Source organism: Pelophylax lessonae (genome assembly GCF_965119305.1).
Source record: "Pelophylax lessonae genome assembly, chromosome: 13".
In the NCBI taxonomy this organism is placed as follows: Eukaryota; Metazoa; Chordata; class Amphibia; order Anura; family Ranidae; genus Pelophylax; species Pelophylax lessonae.
Genome location: NC_138780.1, coordinates 180,407,562 through 180,430,541, shown reverse-complemented (window position 1 = coordinate 180,430,541; position 22,980 = coordinate 180,407,562). Strand labels below are relative to the sequence as shown.

The following is a 22,980-nucleotide window of genomic DNA, read 5'->3' as shown; positions in this document are numbered from 1 at the left end:
TTTACTGCAATGTTCAGGATTCATGAATTCATAATAAAATTGCCTAAAAAAATTGTATTAAGAGAAATTCATCATCTCTTCAATGTCCAGCCAAGGGCAAGGATTGGCCACATGGTCTTGTACCCTCGAAGAAGTCAATTCAACTCAAACATACATTGTTACCAATCTTTAAGCCCTGATAAAGGGGGTAAGTTTGGATCTTGAAATTTATTGACTTTCTCTTTTGATCCTCTACCTGACACTACACTGGAATAAAATTGTATCAGGACTATTAATTAGTGGTGTGGCACAGATAACCTGTACAAACACCATAAACATACTAGTGGATAGTAATACCAGTAGGACAATACTAGGGTCCAGAGCTTCCTACATACTTTCCCAAGTGCCCAGATCCTCTGACAAGAGCCATCAAAGAACAAAGGAAGGGAAATACTCCTGTCTCTGGGAAAACAATCCATATTTTGTCATTCCATCGTTCCCATTTTGGGATGTCAGTTAAACTGAGTATCCCAGCAAAGGATAATCCAACATTCTAAGCAAACTTTAAGAGTACTCATTAAGAGTGCTCATTAGTTATTTGGTACTTAGTATATGCTGCTTGCTAACGTCTAATGTTGTTTGTTCTAGATCACTCGGTATCTCCCCCCCCCCCCACTCCTTCCCCATTCCCTTTACTTGCCTAGGTTGTTCTCTTATGGGATTTCTACCATAGTCTTCCATTACTTTACCATGGGGCTTACTCCCCTGCCCCTATCCCCTCACCACCGAGAGGGGTGCTGTGTTATTTTCTTCTATCTTGTCGATGGGTTCGCCAGGCGCACCCGCAAGACTATCTCATCCCCCCCCCCCCCCCCCGATGTTCCCTTTGAATCCTGTGAGACGCCTTAAAGGTGCTACTTATGGTTTTGGATATTTGCGTATGTGTATTCTGATTTCCCTGTAAGTACGCCTATTTTGTTTGACATGTTATATGCTTTGTTTTGAAAAACAATAAAAATTTTTTTTTTTTTTTTTTTTTAAAGAAGAGTGCTCATTATTTGGAGAAAATATCCTGATCATTCAAACAATACTGGACTTATTAAGTTTTAAGTAGAAACTTAGAAAATTTACTTTTCTGGTTGGGTACTAAGATGTTTGTGGTCAGCTTGGGCATTGTTGGCCATGATAGATACATAAGACCAGCTCACAGGCACAGCATCCCTGGAAGTCATCACCCGTTATTGGTCTTGGAGGAAAAGCATAAGACATGGCTGCTAGCTCGTCTGAACCAAGAGGACACCAGCTCTACTGTAAAATGCTTAACTGCTGTATAATCTGACAAAAGGGGGAAGTCCACTTGGCCTATCATTGAGCCAAAGTCCTCAATATTAGCCTAAATGGACGCTCACATTGCAATATTTCCATGATGTAGTTTAATGAAGCGTAAGCTGGGAGCTCCCACATACATTGGTTCCAGTTTCGCCTTTCAACACTAAGCACGTGGCACTGTGAACTTCCCTTGAGAAGTTTCAGAATGCATGAAAGCTTGGAAATAATATCAGACCTTCCGAGGACCTCCATCAAGTGTAGAACAATCTGGGAACTAAGACTCATACGCTCCAAATCAGAAAGGTAAGCAGTCTATACCCCTATAATGGGGCATTTTGGAGGGTCTGTGTTATATGCTCAGCACTGCTCATATGAGCAGCACTGATAGCAGGGTGAATATCCCTGTCCTAAAGGGATGTTAGATAAAAATGCAGAAAACATGTCCTATTCATGAACTCTGGGAGCAGTGCTAGGAACATTGAGAAAACTGTGCTTTGTAAATTTATGAGCAGCTATACAGTCTACCACGGTCCCAACTAAAAACGAGATCCGCAGTGAAATCACAGTGAACCATAAGATGAGGATTTTGGCAGCTGAGAAAGTCCACTGCTGTCCACCACTACTACACCACTTGGGGTTCTGTCTACATTTGGCATTGTAGTGTAGATTGTTCTAATGGAAACACCTGTCAACTCAGAAAGGAATTCCTCACACTTCCTGTTGTATTTCTGGGGCAGGATATAAAGCACACTTTTAGACCCCATTCACACTGGGGCAACGCTACTTCCCGGGGCGACCTGTGAAGTCGCGGCGCGCTGCTCGCACCGCGACCTCGGAGCGGCCGGCACGGACTTCATATCAAAGAAGCTCCGGACCCTTTTTCTAAGTCGGAGCGACTTGTGTCGCTCCTATTAGAACGGGTCCACAGCTTCTCTATGGAAGGCGACCTACGGCGACCTGTCAGGCGACCAGGTCGCCTGACAGGTCGCCCCAGTGTGAACGGGCTCTTAATCTCAATCTTTTTACCCATTAAGAGCCTATGAAATAACTTTCACGTCTTGGGGAATACCAGCTAAAACAAACTGAAAAATACCACTTACAGTGGTGGTCTAAATGCCCCAATTCCAGGCAGCTAAAAAGATTATTGGTGTCATGCTGATAGCTCAGTAATCTGCAAACTGAGGCCCGCGGACAGATGTTGCCTTTTGCATGCCTTTATCTGGCCCTTGGGGCACCATTCCATCCACTGACACCAATGATGGGGCACCATTGCTCCCACTGATACAAGTGGTGGGGCACCATTCCTCCCATAGACACCAAAGATGGGGCACCATTACTCCCACTGACATCAATAATAGGGCACCATTGCTCCCACTGACACCAATGATGGGGCACCATTGCTCCCACTGATACCAGCTATGGGGCACCATTCCTCCCATAGACACCAAAGATGGGGCACCATTACTCCCACTGACATTAATGATGGGGCACCATTACTCCCACTGACACCAATGATGGGGCACCATTCCTCCCGCTAACACCAATAATGAGGCACTATTCCTCCTACTGACATCAGTGATGGGGCATCATTATTCCCACTGACACCAATGATGGGGCACCATTCCCCCCACTGATACCTATGATGGGGCACTATTCCCCCTACTGATATCAATGATAAAGCACCATTCCTCCCACTGACACCAATGATGGAGAGCTATTCCTCCCACTGACACCAATGATGGGGCATCATTACTCTCACTGACACCAATGATGGGGCATCATTACTCCCACTGACACCAATGATGGTGCAGTATTCCTCTCACCGATAACAATGATGGGGCACTATTCCTTTCTTGAACACCAACAATGGGACATTATTCCCCTCACTAGAACAAATGATGTAGCATTGTTTACTCCCACTGACGCTGGGGTATTTTCTACTCCCACTAGCTACAGTCTGGCCCCCCTAAAGCCTGAAGGACTGTAAACTGGCCCTTTGTTTAGAAAGCTTTACAAAGTGTTGTTGGTCCTGGAACTATGAAGGCACTATCAGATTAGAGGTCAATCAACCACAGCTCAAGGAACCCCTAGCAATCTCTTGAGTAACCCTATGCAGGAAGATCTCTGCTGGCTTATTACATCACACTAACAGCAGCTACACTGGTTTTCTCTAAGTTGATAATAAAAAAAATCACAAAATCGGTTGATAACTGGCAGCCCCATGATGGTAAGATGAAGAATGGGGTTGAGGGATGGCCAGGGGTAACCTCAGTAACGGTGTAACGTGTGACTCCCCCGGCAGCCACCAGAACTCCAGCCTTCCTGATAACATGGAGACACAACAGCATGCAGAGAGTGAAATGAAAAGTGTTGGGGTGGCTTGAGTGGCTTTTAAGACAGGGTGCCATCACCCCCACCCCCGAGAGACAGAAAGACCAGGAACCGCCAGACATGAGCGCAAATAAATAAATCTAGAACAATCGTACAAATGTGATGGGGTGGTGATGATATGATTGGGGCACAGGCTGCTGGTGACTGTCAATGAATACACGGAACTCCAAGGGTGGGGGGGGGGGGGGAGGAATATGATCTATACGTGTCCTGTGCCTATATAGATCACAAGCCGGCCGAGTGTGGCTCTCTAGCTGCAAGGGAACTATAAGTCCCAGCTGTCGGCTACAAACTGCCTGGCCAGAGATGGACAACACTGGGGAGTCATTTATTTATTTCTGTCGTGGCGGAGGAGGGAGAGGGATCAGAGGAGGGAACAACACGCTGTGAAGAGAGAAAGAGAGAGAGAAAAGAAAAAAAAAAGGAAACACACCGCAAATCCAGAAAATTAATTTGACAAATAAGAATGATATCTACCAGACAATGTAGTTTGTTTACCATAGCGTGTCCAATGCCTGAGCGCTTTGCGGAAAAGTGGGGAAAAAAGCAAATTGAATAAACTGTGAACAGAAGGGTCGTCAAAATCCAAAAAACGCAACAAAAAATCAGAACATAAAAAACAGATAAAACAAAGATGGTCTGTTAGAGGGTGTTAGTACAGTCTGGAAAGGAGCTGGTTAGTAGCAATGACACAATACATGAATGATTCAGGGTTACCCCTCCATACTCCGCACAGACCTCACAATCCTCCCCTGTCTACCGCACACTCTCCGTCACGCTCTGTGACTCATCCACGCGTGCTCATGACTTTCCCCCTCCCGCATGTCATACTTACGTTCTCCGCTTGGGAAGCGGTGTAATCCCAGAATGAGTCACCGCAACACAAAGAGATTAAACATTATAAGCAAGAAAGTGACACGAGAACTGTCCTCTGTGACGTCACTGTCGTCGTTCCGTGTGTCCAATATCAAATTCTTCTTATAAATTAATAAAAAAAAAAGCTTGAGATGCTGGCGCTTGAGACATCGGCTCTACCGGCTTATTCATTACAAACGTTGCCGGATATTTTACAGTGTAAACTGGATGGCCCTACCAGCGTATTCATTACAAACGTGCCCAGTAATGTTGGAATGAATAGTGAATGGCCTTGCCGACCTATTCGTGTTCAGTACTTTTGGAATGTAAATTGGATGGCCCTACAGGCCTACTCATTACAAACGTGGCTGGTAATTTTGCATTGTAAACTGGATGGCCCTAAATGCTCATTCATTACAAACGTGGCCAGTAATTTTGGAATGTAAATTGGATAGCCCTACAGACTTATTCATTACAAACGTGGCCGGTAATGTTGGAATGTATATTGGATGGCCCTATAGGCCTACTCATTACAAACGTGGCCGGTAATTTTAGAGTGTAAGATGGATGACCTATAGGCTTATTTATTACAAATGTGGCTGGCATTTTTGGGATTTAAATTGGATGGCCCTATAGGCTTATTTAATACAAATGTGGCCAGTAATGTTGGAAGGTATATTGGATAGCCTTACTAACTTATCCATTACAAATGTGGTCAGTACTCTTGGAATGTACTGTATATTGGCTGGCCCTATAGGCTTTTTCATTACAAACGTGGCTGGTAACTTTGGAATGTAAATTGGATGGCTCTACCAACTTATTCATTACAAACGTGGCCTGTAATTTTGGAATGTGAACTGGATAGTTCTATAGGCTCACTCATTACAAACATGGCCAGTCATTTTGTAATGTAAATTGGATGACCCTACAGGCTTATTCATTACAAATGTGGTTGGGAAATTTGCAGTGCAAACTGGATGGCCCTACCGACTTATTCATTACAAACATGGCCGGTAATTTTGGAATGGGAATTGAAGGGACTATAAGCATATTCCTTACAAATATGGCCGGTGATTTTTGAGTGTCAAATGGATATCCCTATAGCCTTATTACAAACGTGGCCAGCAACTTTGAAATGCAAGTTGGATGAGCATACTGCCCTGTTCATTGCTAACGTGGCCGATAATTTTAGAGTGTAAATAGGATAGTCCTACCACCTTATTCATTACAAACGTGGACAGTAACTTTAGAGTGTAAATAGGATAGTCCTACCGCCCTGTTCATTACTAACGTGGCCGGTAATTTTAGAGTGTAAATAGGATAGTCCTACCGCCTTATTCATTACAAACGTGGACAGTAATTTTAGAGTGTAAATTGGATTACCCTATAGGCTTATTCATTACAAATGTGGCCAGTAATTTTGGAATATGCATTGGATAGTCCTATAGGCTCACTCATTACAAACGTGGCTAGAAATCCTGGAATGTAAATTGGATCGCCCGATAGGCTTATTCATTACAAATGTGCCGGTAATTTTGGAATGTGCATTGGATAGTCCTATAGGTTCACTCATTACAAAGGTGGCTAGAAATTCTGGAATGTGAATTGGATTGCGCAACCAGCTTATTTATTACAACCGTGGCTGGTAATTTTACAGTGTAAAAAAGATGGTATATGTATTACAAATGTGGCCAGCAAATTTAGAGCATAATTTGTACTGCCCTACTGGCTTATTCATTATATACTTGATTTGTTCAGTCATTTTAGAATGTAAATGAAATAGTCCTATTGACTGTTTCAGTACAAACGTGGCCGGTAATTTTTGAGTGAAATTTGTATGGCCCTATTGGCTTATTGGTCACAAACGTAGCCGGTAATTTTGGAATGTAAGTTGTGTTACTTTACCAGCTTATTCATTACAAATGTGGCCAGTAACTTTGGACTGTAAATTGTATCTAAACTACTAATTTGCTAGATTTTATTCCATATTTCATGACCAAGGTTCCCAGGATCAGGGACAGGTTTCAGATCTGCTCTTATCGCATTTATACAGGAAATATTATAAAAGAATGCGATGGTATCAGATTGCAAAGGGCCGCGCAGTGTGCGAATCTCTCCGCTCTCTAGAAGCCAAGATCTTGTGATAACCGCAATCTCTGAAGCCCCTGCGTGTGTGTATATTATCCGCTCCATCTCCTGGGATGTGTGAATAAACCGCGTACGGATTCTATGACACGTATAAAGCTGAGATGTGTATGACTTTCCTCCATCACTATGTGTTTATATGAATTTGCAGAGCTTCGAATTCTACATCGAATAAAACTTTTGATGGGATATTGTTCCCCTACAAATTTTTGCTGTATATTAATATATGGATCTGTATGGGTCTATATGGGATCTTAAAGGGACAATACCTAAATGGAAGAACCAGTGTCTATTTCTGACTACAGCGCCCCAGTCACATGACCACGGATGTCTGAAGTTGCACGCTTGTTGTATGACATAGTACGATAATAGGCTGTTTTTTAACCTCTCGTCCCTTTTCCCGATTTTTCCTTGCCATCCCTCACCTTACTTAGCAGAATGCCCCTCCAGGGGAGACGAGAGATCCCTCTTACCTGGCGTAGGTTCCGAGTCACCTTGACCTCATGCCACTCATTGTCATTAAACTTTTCGTTGGCTGGCTCTACGATGGCCTCGAAAGCGCCGGAGCCCAGGTTGATGACCAGGGACACGGCTCCACCCTTTAGCGCCAGGTTGACGTAGTCGGCCGACTTGCCCGTGTGCAGGATGAGCCCGTTCCTCTGGCGGGTTTTGAAGGACAGGGTGATCTCGTCGCTGCTGCTCTGGATGGGGTTCTGCGACAGGTCGTAGCACAGGTACTCCGAGCCGCGGAAGGTGGCCACGTTCTCTTCTCGGGCTGCGGGAGAAGAAGAAATACAAAGTGTTTATAGGGGGGAAAATCAGCAACAGAAATCTGGATCCGCTCTGTCGTCTGATCAAGAACAAGATGAAGAATTCTATATATACAAAGGGATACGAATACTGGCCTGAAATTGAAGCTGAAAAATGCTCCTCAGAAGTTTAAACTCATACTGACAGCTCAGCGATTTATAGTCTGCAGCTCATTTACTTCCACAGGACAACTAAGGGCTCTACAGGGTCTGATGCAGCTAATTTACTTCCACAGGACAGCTAGGGACTCTGCAGGGTCTGATGCAGCTCATTCACTTCAACAGGATCGGATGCAGCTCATTCCCTTTTACACAACAGCTGAGGGCTCTGCAGGGTCTGATGCAGCTTATTCAATTCTACAGGACGGCTAAGGGCTCTGTAGGGTCTGATGCAGCCCACTCACTTACACGGTACAGTTATGGGCTCTGCAGAGTCTGATGCAGCTCATTTACTTCTACAGGACAGCTAGGGGCTTGGCAGGGTCAGATGCAATTTGATCACCTCTGCAGGAGAGCTCAAGGCTCTGCAGGGTCTGATGCAGCTCATTCACTTCTATAGGACACCTAAGGGCTCTGTGGGGTCTGATGCAGCTCATTCACTTTTACAGGACAGATAAGGGTTCTGCATGGTCTGATGCAGCTCATTCACATCTACAGGACAGCTAAGGGCTCTGTATGGTCTGACACAGCTCATTCACATCTACAGGACAGCTAAGGGCTCTGCATGGTCTAATGCAGCTCATTTACTTCTATAGGACAGCTGAGAGCTCTGCAGAGTCTGATGCAGCTCATTCACTTTTATACAACAGCTGAGGGCTCTGTAGGGTCTGATGCAGCTCATTCACTTATATAGGAGCGCTAAAGGCTTTGCAGCGTCTGATGCAGCATATTCACTTCTACAGGACAACAGAGAGTTCTGCAGGGTCTGATGCAGCCTATTCACTTACACAGAAAAACTAGGGGCTCTTACAGGACAACTAAGGGCTCTGCATGGTCTGACATAGCTCCTTTACTTCTACAAGACAGCTGAGGGCTCTGCAGGGTCTGATGCAGCTCATTCACCTTTACACGACAGCTGTGGGCTCTGCAGGGTCTAATGCAGCTCATTCACTTCTACAGGACAGCAAAAGGCTCTGCAGGGTCTGATCCAGCATATTCACTTCTACAGGACAACAGAGGGCTCTGCAGGGTCTGATGCAGCCCATTAACTTACACAGGACAACCATGGGCTCTGAAGAGTCTGACGCAGCTCATTTACTTCAATAGGACAGCGAGGGACTCTGCAGGGTCTGATGCAGCTCATTCGCTTATACAGGAGAGCTAAGGGCTCTGCAGTGTCTGATGCAGCCCATTCATTTCTACAGGAGAGCTAAGGGCTCTGCAGGGTCTGATGCAGCCCATTTATTTCTACAGGAGAGCTAAGGGCTCTGCAGGATCTGATGCAGCCCATTCGCTTATACAGGAGAGCTAAGGGCTCTGCAGGGTCTGATGCAGCCCATTTCCTTCTACAGGAGAACTAAGGGCTCTGCAGGGTCTGAGCTCCGATCTGATATCAGCTGTAGTGGTATGAACCTGAGCTGCCACAGATATCTTTTCAGTATGGCGGCACCTCTTTATAAACCTCTGACTAGTCCCACGATGTAAATAGAAAGCATTTAAATGCTCAGTCTTTCATCAAACTGATATTTCACCACCCAGGTTTAACCAGCCAATAGCTTCTTATGTCTCACAAGAAGGAGGATTTTTTTTCACCTGCCATGACCAGTGAAAGGGGCTGGTATTTTTATTCTGCATTACAGAAAAGGAGGCAAGAGGAGTGAGACTTCTTTAATGTATTCAAAATAACTATGGCAAATGGCCTGCTATGGCATGGCAATGTCGACGCAGTTATCACACTGCTACAGTCCTCATGAGTAAAAGTATCCAGGAGGTGCTACACCACCACAATTATGAGACCAATAGGGGGGGTCTCACTTTATGTTCTTCATTCCTGTGCTTACTAAATGCTGAAATATATGTTCCCTTTAATGTGTACTTGAAATACACAGTGAAGTGAGCCGCCTGGTAGAGAATATCACTCTGAAGTATTATCACCCCCTGCCAATTCACACCTCGTGCCATGTGTTATGCACAGTACACAGTCCCCCAGCCAGCTATAGCGCCCCTCCCAGTCAGGAAAGCATTCAGGACTGCACACAGTTGTTGCTAGATCCATCCTGAGGATTTCAGACATCGCAACCACTGCGAGACGCACAGGGATGGCGGGAGGCATCTGGAACAGAGAAGACAATCTAACAAAATGTCGCACACATTCGTGCAGGTTTGACTGTTTCCCCGTACTTTCTGTAATAAAGTAATTCCTAAGATCCTCAGCTTCATCTAGTGGTCAAAATTCGGTATATTTTGTCATTGAGGTATTTCAGAAAACTACACTGCATTTTGGCCACTAGATGGAGCTGACGACCATAAGAATAAATCTATTACAGAAAATACGGGGAAACGCAGTCCAGCCTGCATGAATGTGTGCGACATTCATCCAGCGAATGTTTTATAAACAGACCCCCATGGTTTCAGGAGGCGGTCAGCACAATTTAGAAATCAGCAAACAAGAATCATCTGCCTCTGGATTAATGAGAACGAGTCCCCAATCCTGGAACAGTGGGACATGCAACATGGGGGATAAAATGGGGTCCAAACTATTTTTTTTACTAATTGTGGACACAGAGCGTGCTACACACACCTAAAAACACATAATAAAAAGTACAAATAGTCCTTGTGTCCTGCTATCACTTGCACCTCCACCTGCCAGCATTTCCAGGCTGTAAAAATTACAGCCAGGAATCGCTGCATAAATACAGTCGCTGCAGGAGCTGTTGCAGTAAAAACAGACTGACACCATGTTTATAAACATTGCTCAGAGGGAGATAGTACAATCACATGGCTCCCTCCTCTGTTTTTCGTGAACAGCACACAGAGAGGGAGCCATGTGACTGTACTAACAGCACACAGAGGAGGGAGCCATGTGACTGTACTAACAGCACACAGAGGAGGGAGCCATGTGACTGTACTGACATCACACAGAGAGGGAGCTATGTGACTGTACTGACATCACACAGAGAGGGAGCTATGTGACTGTACTGACATCACACAGAGAGGGAGCCATGTGACTGTACTGACATCACACAGAGAGGGAGCCATGTGACTGTACTGACATCACACAGAGAGGGAGCCATGTGACTGTACTAACAGCACACAGAGGAGGGAGCCATGTGACTGTACTGACATCACACAGAGAGGGAGCCATGTGACTGTACTGACATCACACAGAGAGGGAGCTATGTGACTGTACTGACATCACACAGAGAGGGAGATATGTGACTGTACTAACAGCACACAGAGGAGGGAGCCATGTGACTGTACTAACAGCACACAGAGGAGGGAGCCATGTGACTGTACCAACAGCACACAGAGAGGGAGCCATGTGACTGTACTGACAGCTCACAAAGAGGGAGCCATGTGACTGTACTGACAGCTTACAGAGAGGGAGCCATGTTACTGTACTGACAACCCAGAAAGGAGGGAGCCATGTGACTGTCCTGACAGCACACAGAGAGGGAGCCATGTGACTGTACTGACATCACACAGAGAGGGAGCTATGTGACTGTACTGACATCACACAGAGAGGGAGATATGTGACTGTACTAACAGCATACAGAGGAGGGAGCCATGTGACTGTACTAACAGCACACAGAGGGAGCCATGTGACTGTACCAACAGCACACAGAGAGGGAGCCATGTGACTGTACTGACAGCTCACAAAGAGGGAGCCATGTGACTGTACTGACAGCTTACAGAGTGGGAGCCATGTTACTGTACTGACAGCCCAGAGAGGAGGGAGCCATGTGACTGTCCTGACAGCACACAGAGGAGGGAGCCATGTGACTGTACTGACAGTGCACAGAGAGAGAGCAGTGTGACTGTACAGGCAAAACACATGAGAGGGAGCCATGTGACTGTACTAACAGCACACAGAGGAGGGAGACTGTACTGACAGCATACAGAGGGGGGAGCCATGTGACTGTACAGGCAGAACACATGAGAGGGAGCCATGTGACTTTACGGGCAGAACACAGCTCAAGCTTAGGTATGTCAGACATTCGAAGGGTGAAATTGCAGTGACTTCGATAATGATCTATTACAGAGGATGCCAATGGTGACCACTTCCTGAAAATGTCAGTTGACTGGCTGTTTTGCTGTACTGCGAAGCACAAACATTTTACCATCTTTTAATTTGCCTATAGCTAGCCATATAGTAGTCAACTTTTGAAAAAACATTCATATGAACATTCATTTGAAAATTCTCAGTACATTCGATAACTTGACGAATGTCGTTCAAAAGTCCTTCGAAATTTATTTTGCATTCAATAATCAATTTTGGAGTGAATTGATTTTCCCGAAAAAAAAAAAAAAATAACACATTTTCTAAGTTTGTGTTCGGCCACAGTAACGAGAAAAAATTCAAATGTGCAAGATAGAAATTTTTCTTGACTGAACACAAGGAAGAGCGTATTCATTCCAAAATCGAATGTTAAACCCAGGAGCCTGCATTCACTATATCTGGCCTCCCCAGGGTCCTGCATTCACTATATCTGGCCTCCCCAGGGTCCTGCAGTCACTATATCTGGCCTCCCCAGGGTCCTGCATTCACTTTATCTGGTCTCCCCAGGACCCTGCATTCACTATATCTGGTCTCCCCAGGAGCCTGCATTCACTATATCTGGTCTCCCCAGGGTCCTGCATTCACTATATCTGGCCTCCCCAGGAGCCTGCAGTCACTATATCTGGTCTCCCCAGGGTCCTGCATTCACTATATCTGGCCTCCCCAGGAGCCTGCATTCACTATATCTTGTCTCCCTAGGAAACTGCATTCACTATATCTGGTCTCCCCAGGAGCCTGCATTCACTATATCTGGTCTCCCCAGGACCCTGCATTCACTATATCTGGTCTCCCCAGGAGCCTGCATTCACTATATCTGGCCTCCCCAGGGTCCTGCATTCACTATATCTGGCCTCCCCAGGGTCCTGCATTCACTATATCTGGTCTCCCCAGGAGCCTGCATTCACTATATCTGGTCTCCCCAGGGTCCTGCATTCACTATATCTGGCCTCCCCAGGAGCCTGCAGTCACTATATCTGGTCTCCCCAGGGTCCTGCATTCACTATATCTGGCCTCCCCAGGAGCCTGCATTCACTATATCTTGTCTCCCTAGGAGACTGCATTCACTATATCTGGTCTCCCCACGAGCCTGCATTCACTATATCTGGTCTCCCCAGGACCCTGCATTCACTATATCTGGTCTCCCCAGGAGCCTGCATTCACTATATCTGGCCTCCCCAGGGTCCTGCATTCACTATATCTGGTCTCCCCAGGAGCCTGCATTCACTATATCTGGTCTCCCCAGGACCCTTCATTCACTATATCTGGCCTCCCCAGGTTCCTGCATTCACTATATCTGGTTTTCCCAGGAGCTTACATTCACTATATCTGACCTCCCTAAGAACCTGTATTCACTGTATCTGGTCTCCCCAGGAGCCTGCATTCACTATAGCTGGTCTCCCCAGAAGCCTGCATTCACTATAGCTGGTCTCCCCAGGAGCATGCATTCACTATATTTGGTCTCCCCAGGAGCCTGCATTCACTATATCTGGTCTCCCCAGGAGTCTGCACTCACTATATCTGGTCTCCCACAGAACATGGAAATGCAATTATTTTAGTAAATATAAACTGCTAAATACCTTTTCTCAACAGCAGCATATAGCAGCCTTGTGACTTCTATTAGTGTCTGGTTAAAGCTTGTAGGAGGAGTTTTAATTCTACTCTAATTATCCTATGAGGCTGCATGACACCTGACCTTATCTTGACAGTGCTGAATGGTCCTGTGCTGATCACATGCACTTTCCCAAAGAAAAAAAAAAAAAAAAAAAACTCTCCAGCAAATACACACCAAACTGAGCATGTGCAGAGTGCCCCCAAGGCTCTGTACTATCAGCAGATAGATTAGGGACAGTGAAAGAAGGGGAGGATCAGAGAAGACAGGATCAAACTGCCTTTTTACACAATGCAGAGGATTAACTCCTTAGGTTCCACAGTGAGTATAACAGGCATGCTTTACTGCATATACAGACTGGTTTTACTGTTGTGGGTTTAGTAACACTTTAAAAGCAATCAACATTTTGATGATCTTTTGAATGACATTGGTGGAGTCATTGAATGTACAGAGAATTTGCATATGAACGTTTATGCAAAAATTTCAAACGATCTATTAGCATATAGGCAAGGACGTCCAACTGAGAGTTCAGCAATGGTTGCCTCTCTGTTCGTCTATCTTTTAAGAATTCCTTAAACAGCCAAGGTGCTGCGGTGCCTCCAAGCCAGCGATCTATGAAGGTACATCTGACATCTCTCCGATCGTGTAACCTGCGTTGTAGACAGCGAGCCGACACAATCCCAGGAGCCGCGGCTGAGTCTATGCCAGTTAAAGTGTGAGATTACATCGAGTGTCCCGGGGGAGCGCTCTCAGGAAATCTGACACTTTATACAATTGGCCTCTCCGCACAGAAACATGCAGCCAACCGGCCCTGTGGGAGCCGGACGAGGAGAAGGGGGGGCGTACAGCGCTATCGAGTCTCCCCTCAGGCACAGTGGAAATAAATAGACTGAACGGGGACATGAAATGCCGCGCCGCCCTTCCCCTCCGCACATGATTACACCAGTAATACTAGGGTGAGCTCGCTGCACGGAGATCATAAATATTTATGGAGGACAATCGCCACCAACTTCAATAAATACGAGCCCTCAGCCCGCAAAGGTCGCTTCTCGTCATTCAACGGGTCAATCGTTCTACAGGATGTTATAGACCCACTTCACACATACACTTTATTGTCAAAAGTATTGGGACACCTGCCTTTACATGCACATGACTTTTAATGGCCTCCTAGTCTTAGTGCGTAGGGTTCAATATTGAGTTGGCCCACCCTTTGCAGCTATAACAACTTCAACTCTTCTGAGAAGGCTGTCCACAAGGTTTAGGAGTGTGTCTATGGGAATGTTTGACCATTCTTCCAGAAGCACATTTGTGAGGTCAGACACTACTGTAATGTTGGAAGAGAAGGCCTAGCTTGCAGTCTGCGCCCTAATTCATCCCAAAGGTGTTCTATCGAGTTGAGGTCAGGACTCTGTGCAAGCCAGTTCAAGTTCCTCCACCACAAACTCCCTCATTCATGTCTTTATGGACCTTGATTTGTACACTGGTCCAAATTATTTGGTTGGGGGGGGGGGGGGGGATTATAGTAGAGGTGCATATCTTCACTGGACTCACATTTAGATTCGAATATAATTATCCTGTCAACGATTCGATTAGATTCCGCGATGCATCATGAAAAAAATTCAAGCAATCAGACCAACTCCATTTTTTTATTTTATCTGCTCTAAAAAAATAAAAATAATAAAAAAAGGACACTCCCTGCATGTAGCAAAGTCTGAACACAACAGACAACAACAGTATTTATTTAGAACAGTAAATAATAAATGGCACAGCCCCCTTTACATTCCAAAGCCCCCCTGCACATTAAACAGCCCCTTTACCTTCCACAGCCCCCCATTTAGTTTACACAGCCCCTCCATTTACATTACAAAGTCCATTTACATTACACTGCCCCCATTTACATTACACAGCCCCCCATCTAAAATACACAGCCCCCCATTTACATGATACATCCCATTTACGTAACACAGCCCCCCATTTACATTACACAGCCCCCACCATTTACATTAGAAAGCCCCCATCTACATTACACAGCCCCCTCCATTTACATGATACAGCCCATTTACATTACACCACCCATTTACATTAAACAACCCCCATTTACATGATACAGTCCATTTACATTACACCACCCATTTACATTACACAACCCCCCCCCCCATTTACATTACACAGCCCCCCATTTACTTTACATATCCCCCCCCATTTACATGATACAGCCTATTTACATTACACATTTGACACATACATTACACAGTCCCCCCATTTTCATTACACAGCTCCCCCCCCCCCATGAAGAATGGTCAAACATTCCCATAGACACACTCCTAAACCTTGTGGACATCCTTCCCAGAAGAGTTGAAGCTGTAATAGCTGCAAAGGGTGAACCTCACTGAGTAAGACTGGGATGCCATTAAAGTTCATGGATGCCATTAAAGTTCATGTGCATGTAAAGGCAGGTGTCCCAATACTTGTGACAATATAGATTTATTTATGGAATGTACTGTAAAACACGGCACTCTTGTGGGGTGGCCTAATTTACAATGGTGCCCCAATGCACAGCACACCAGGTGCCAATGAACCCACACGGCACACATACGGTACTTCCTGCATTCAGACAGATTTTGCGAAAGTGTTTTGCATGTATACAATGTGCGCCAAATTCATGTACCCATCTGGCGCGCGATGTGCCACTTTCAGAACGCATGCGACACCCTTTCGCAAAATCCGTCTCTGTACACCAAAAGAATGTTGGCCTTAGTTAGCTCCACCTTCATAAGATATAAACTGTTGGTATTTTATTTCGGATCTGGCAAAAGGTGTTGTGCCGCAATATAGAAGTGCAGTCAATTAGAGCTACCTGAGCTTTACACAGGAGTCGCTGTCAGAACCAAAATTGTCGGCAATGTTTTTTGAATTAGGCACAACACATTCACTAGAAAAGTGATGCAGCAGCTTTATTAAAGCAGAGCTACACCCAAAAAGGGGAAGTTCTGCTTTAAGGACTCCTCCTCCTGCTCCTGTTTTGTGCAATGGAGCTTTTGGGGAGGAGGAAGGGAGCGGGTACCTGATTTTGACAGGTATCCGCTCTCATTTATGCTCCGACCGCCTAGGCAATCGGAAGCAGCAAATTACGTAGCTGTTCACTTTTAAATTTTACACAGGAGACTGGAGCTCCTCTTTAAATTCCCCCCACAGTGCATTGTGGTGCGCTACATAAGACAAAAAAATGTACATTAACACCTATGGATTTTGGCGCATTTTTTTTTTCTTTTGTTTTTTTTCTAGCATGGTCACATACCAGAGTTGTATAAAGTACTCAAAACCCATACTTGAGTAAAAGTACAAGTGCTCGATCAAAAAGTGACTTGAGTAGAAGTACTAAAGTATTCAACATTTTTTGTACTTAAGTATTGCAAGTAGTTTTTTTTTTAATTTTGCTACTCAAGTACTGAAAGTAAAAGTACAAGTACTGTGTTATGTAGTTATTAAAGAAAGAAGTCAAAAGTTTGAACATCATATTGTTTTTATTATTTCAAATGCAGCTTTTATTTATACATACAGTAGCATTTATTTTCGTATGCGCTGATAATACACATGTTTTGAGCTTCATGAAACCTGCCATCTACTGTTCTGGCAGCGGTAATTTTTATAATTGTAACGAGTAACTATGCAGCACAAAAAAAAAAAAATATCGGAGTAGAAGTATTGAAATCATTGAAAAAATGTAGTGAAGTAAAAGTGGAAGTAGGAGAAAAAAATTCTACTCCAGGAAAGTAAAGATACCACCTTTCGGTACTTAAGTACAGTAGTGAAGTAGTTCTACTTAGTTACTATACATCTCTGTCACATACTCTACACACACTACACTACAAATGCCAGAACATTCGTATGGAAATTCTCAGCAGTACATTCAATGACAACAAATGCTCAAAAGTGCTTCAAAATGTTTGCTTTTAGCACTCAATTTTTTCAAATTTCTTGAATAAAAAACACTAGAGATGCACCAAAATTTCGGCAGCCAAAACATAGCGGTCGAAAATGTTGTTTTCAGCATTTTGCCAATAGAGAAAAGGGTGCCGATAAAAGGCGCAGAAAACAAACACAATTTTGCCGTGATTTTGCTACTATTTTACTGTGCTTATGGTGTGTTTTTCTAAGGTCATGTGACTCAAAAACTATCAAAAAACGGAACACGGATGCGTTATTGATGTGTTCTTGCTGCATTTTTAATGCATTTCAACGGGGAGGTGCGTTTTTGAAGCATTTTTTTTTTAACACACCAAAAATACAGCAAGCAAGATTTTTTAACACCACAATGAAAGTCCTACCCACCAGTGTGAAGACATAGATTTAGGTGTGCTTCTGTCGTGGTCAGAGGTCAGGCTCAGAGGTGCAGATGCAGGGTGCGTGCGTTTTATAATGTGGGGCTATTAGAGTGTGACAATGGCAGTGATTCTAAAAAGGCAAATCCTCCCCAGGATAAAACAGCATAATAATCCCCTTCTTGTGTTCACTTTATCTATGGAGGAGCGGTGTTGTCCCTAGCCTAGAACATGACGTGTGAACACAGTCCCTTCTCCTAATCTCCAGAACATAGGTGTTCTGTAGTTCACAATGATGGCTGGGAACAATGTATAAGAGAGCAGCACAGGAAGTAAACGGACTGTTGAAATTCTGGCAGGATCTACAGAAATATTTCTTTGCTCCAATAGAACAGGGTTTTTTTTTAACACCACAATGGAAGTGCAATGGACCAGGGTGAAGAAATACGTAGAATTTAAAGGGATACATTTTTCTTGAGCTTTTCTTGCGCTGAAGGTACCAATAATCCCCAACAATAAATTCATATTAATTTAAATTCATGAAATTAAATAAAAAGTCGAATACAATACAATCATATATAATTTTATATTTTTTTTAAATTGTAGTTTTTAGTTTGGGTTTCCGCCAAGTACATCCTGCATTTTTGGCTTCGGTACAAAATTTTCCTTTCGGTGCACCTCTACAAATCACATCCACCGTTAGAAATTATATAACTGGACTGTTCAATTTTTCATTTTAAATAATAATTAAAATGCTTCAAGTAAATAAAAACAAAAATAATAAATAATATTTGGAAAAATAACCCACAGCGTCTGGACTTATATTATAAGCATTCCCTGCAAATGTGAGGTTTGTCTTTGGCAATACTCATAGACTCTCCTATACATAATGGATGCTGAGATTGCAGTCTTCCTCATTATAAAACAGACTGGTCATGTGATTAGAGTGATGACTACCGGTAGGATGCCCTAGGTTGCTATAAGTTTCCCGCATTTTCTACAATGTATGTATATTTTTTTAAATACTCTGTTTTATAAAGACATTAATCTATTGTTTTTAACATAAAATTTATTATACATTTGCTCCGCCCTCTTCCCCCATTAATTTTTCCTGAAGGGCAGCCAGAGAAAGAAACTTCCCCGGCGGATGTGATTGATCCTTCCTGACCCCCGATGTCCCCATTTGACTATTACCATTATATTTTGAACTTTCGCAAACTGGAGATAAAATAATTCAACAATCTTCATAAATGTGTGCTGGCAGTCCAATCTGTCATCGCCTACACAAACCATAAGGCTGCCTTTAGCGGGAGGAAGGGGGCTTGACTCCCGAAACGCGTTAGCGGTCCTGACTTCAAGGACATGTTCCTGTATATGCATGGTGGATTCTTGTAACACGCTTTTATTATCTTCATGTTTGTGAGTATGCATTTGGCATTTTTATTAAAATTTTTAAGTGTACCACGGGTAATGCACTAGGTGTTTGCGCCTCCTTTCTCTCTCTTTTTTATGTGCCTTTAGCGGGAACTCGCGTTCCTGCTCGCATTTATTCTGCGCATTTTTCACGTGTTAACATGCATCGCGCATAAGTCAGCCCATTCAACTTGACGTGCGACAAATGCCCCAAAGACGCTCCTGTACTTTTTTTTTTTGAGCAGAGCATGGCGCTTTTTTGCTCGCTTTTTGGTGCATTTGCAACACATTTGTCATGCGACAAAACATGCAGAAAACGCTCACCCGCTACCTGCGCTTGGGGTGCCATACACAGTTAATGGCAACTCAAGCGTTTGAAGTGCGTTTCCTAAGCGCACGTTCTCTGTGCGGTTCACTAGGTGATTGGAAATGTGGAGATGTGAATGGGCCACATTATAAATTATAAAGGCCAGATTGGTGTGGGGTTGCTGATCAGCGCTCTGGCGGATGTAGGTGCTATAAAGTCAACTCAGTTCTGACTCAGCAATGGCCTCCCGCTTAGACTCATCTGGTCACAATGTCATTATCACAAGGTGCTACAATTCACTCATTGATGAATATTCTTGGACTGAAAGGCGATACCCAGAAACAAATGGATCCTTCATCAAATCAAGCCCAACCTTTGCAATGGTGTAACAATGGCTAGAGCAGTCCATGAGTCTGCTATGGGACCTTGGGTTGGGAGGGGGCCCCATTAGGAAGGCTGCAGTGTAGAAGAGCTGACCTTAGATGTACGGGATCCTCAGCATTGTTGCTACTCACAGATCCCTTTTGTTATATCTGTTTTTTGTTTTTCATATTTTAGCTCAGTTCACACCTATGCAGGTTGTGATGGTGTTCACACGTTTCTGCGCTTGTTGGGTGCATCTCGTTTAGGGCAGCCCATTCATGTCAATGAGCTACCCTGCGTGGCTCCAAAACCTTGCACTTTTCCTGATGTGATCCTTTGCAACCAGTCCCCCATAGCCTGCTCCATAGGCGGCACCCCCCTCAGCATACAATACATGGTAACTGTACATGTCACTGTATTGCACATGATGGCACCGAGGCTCTGCCCACACACTGGAGTTTTGGGAAGGAGAGGACAGCACCGTAGCTGGCCTGAGTGGTGGTATATGGTAAGTACTACAGAGTTTTGGACTTACAGAATACATTATGTTAGGATCATGTGACAGTGTTGTCACAGTTGACATTGCCAGGTGCCACAGGGAAAAGTGGCGGGCGAAGCCCCATCAGAATTTTGATCCATTATTTGAAGTTAGGTCACTTAGCCTTTCACTAGAAGCCCAGATGACAAGGCTGAAGAAAGCTTAATTGGGATATAACATTAGAAGAACCAATTCCTTATAAAAAGGCAACTATGTTTGGAGAAGATGAAGAGAAAAGAAGAAGACAATCGGTTACAATCACATAAATAATGAACATTTGGCTGTGAGAATGTAAGGCCAAACAGAAGCGAGATTCTCCTGGAGAAACACCATAAATGTGGTCACCGGGAGCTGACATCGACTTGAAGGCACTTAATAATAACAATAGGTGATACTGGGAGAGACAATTATCTGGCGGCTGGAAAAAGCTCCAGCGGAATCCGGAGACAATCTAGAAGACGCTTTACTACACAATGATGACTTGGTGCTGCGTTAATGGCTAATCGAACATGGCGGAGTGTAAAGCCGAAAACACACTGGGGAATTGAGGATAGAAACAATGTTTCAGCTGGGAGGAAGTAAAGGGACACCACCAGAAATGGAAAAGGAAATTCTGAGTATTTCACACACAATGGGCATTCAGAGATGAAGAGAAGATGGCAATCATGGGTGGTCCCACATTCAAGGCCACAGTTCTCCAACTACTCTGTTTATTAAAGAACCTGGTAGGAGGAGCTTTAACCCACAATGGCCAACCAGGTTTTAGCTTACAGCATTCTCAACAGTGAAGAATGGGATCTGATTGGCTAATATCAGTGCACATTGTGAGAAGTGGGTTTGAAGGCCATATGGTAACACTCTCAAAAAAAACCTGCGTGTGTTTTGGTGAGGTCAAGAGACAGCCACATAGGACCCCCTCATAGATCTGAGGCTGTTGTTAGTAAAGGAACTGATATTAAAATATAAAGTCAGCATTTTTCTCCAGAAATGGTGTCATGGTCCTAATATAAGGTAGTTGATGTCCTACTGGGTACACGGATGTCCAAAGTTCCAGGAGTTGCCGCTTTTTCCGACGTCCATCTCTCTTACAACAAAGAGCAAAGAGTCGGGACCGGCAGCACCAAATGATCTCCTCCATCATATAATATTTATTTTTAGGGGAAAGTGGAGGTGATCATAAAATACAATATAGAACATCAGGAACCAATGAAGACAAAATATAGCAGATTCAACTTTAGCTTTAAATATTACATTAAAAAAAGAGCTGCTCGGGGTGATTTCACTCTGGCACAGAGATCTGTCGCATTGTCAGCGGGTGTCAGGGCTTTTATCACACGCTATCTTCAATGTGATAGTATTTTCACCTCGCTGTGATCATTTACCACTATGATGGCTTAAATTGTGCCTGAGGTTTAAAGTTTGCCTTGAGTTCAAACTAAGGGTTATCATTAAGGGTCAGGTCCAGGTTAAAGGTTAGGGGGCTATACTGAGGGTAAGCTGGAATTGTCATCAGATGTTTTTGTATTAAGTGCAACATGCTGAGTAATGTATCAGAGTTACACTTCCAAAAATTGTAATACCTCTCACAGACAATGCTTTCATTTGCTTTTCTCGCCAGAAGTATGGCACCATCTTTTTTCAGGCATCGTTCTAGTTCACCATCTACTTCCTGGACAGAGATTCTGGCTCAGAAATGGTGCTTGCACAGTTCATGCTCACAAATGTCTGACACAGATCAGTCTCAGCTGCAAGCTCACACATTGCTACAAAGTTACAATGTTGCAGCTTGACCACTGGAGGATGGGGGAAGATAGACTGAGTAAATGCTTCTTCTTGCCCGCAGCAAACTGATGACATTATCTCAGGCCTAGGCAAAGTCACTGATTGGAGCTTAAGGTCTCTTGGTAGCCAGGATTATTAGGCCCTACAGTAGCCAGTAACAATAGATCCCCTTCAGCAACAATAGATCCCTCTAGCAACAACAGATCCCCCAGCAACAATAGGAGCCCTGCAACAAATTACCTCCCCAGCAACAATATATCTACGCCAGAAACAGTAGACCCCTGCCAGCAACAAAAGGTCTCCCAGAGCAGCCATCATAAATAGATCCTTCAGTAGCCAGCAACAATATATCTCCTTCAGCAACAATAGATCCCCCTGCAACAATAGGACCCCCTATAACAATAGGACCCCTGCTAAAAAAAATACCCTCAGCAACAATAGATCCACCCTAGGAACAATAGACCCCTGCCAGCAGCAACAGACCTCCCAAAATAGCCATCGTTAATAGACCATCCAGTAGCCAGCAACAATAGATCCCCCAGCAACAATCAGGCCCCTGCAACAAAATACACCCCCTCCCCATAAACAATAGACCATGCCAGCAATAAAAGATCTGCCAGCAACCAGAATTATTAGACCCTCCAGTAGCCAGCAACAATAGACCTCTCCAGCAACAATAGGACTCCTGCAACAATATACCACAACCATCAAATATAGATCGACCCCAGGAACAATAGACTCTGCCAGCAACAAAAGATCTCCCAGCAGCCAGCATTAATTGACTGTCCTGTAGCCATCAAAAATAGAACCCTCTCTCAACAGTAGATCCCGCCAGCACCATAAGACCACCCCAGCAACCATAGACCCTTCCTTCAACAATAGATCCTACCCTAGTGACAATAGATCTCCCACCAACCAC

General features: G+C 44.2%; 1 protein-coding gene across 1 annotated transcript in view; it reads right to left on the bottom strand.

The window, feature by feature from the left end:
* The window catches only part of NRXN3 (neurexin 3), a 748,840-nt gene that overhangs the window by 525,171 nt on the left and 200,689 nt on the right, over nucleotides 1-22,980 (bottom strand). Inside the window, exon 6 of the mRNA XM_082275286.1 lies at nucleotides 7,173-7,474. Coding sequence (XP_082131412.1) covers nucleotides 7,173-7,474 — 302 coding nt within the window. The remainder of the gene's footprint in view (nucleotides 1-7,172; nucleotides 7,475-22,980) is intronic.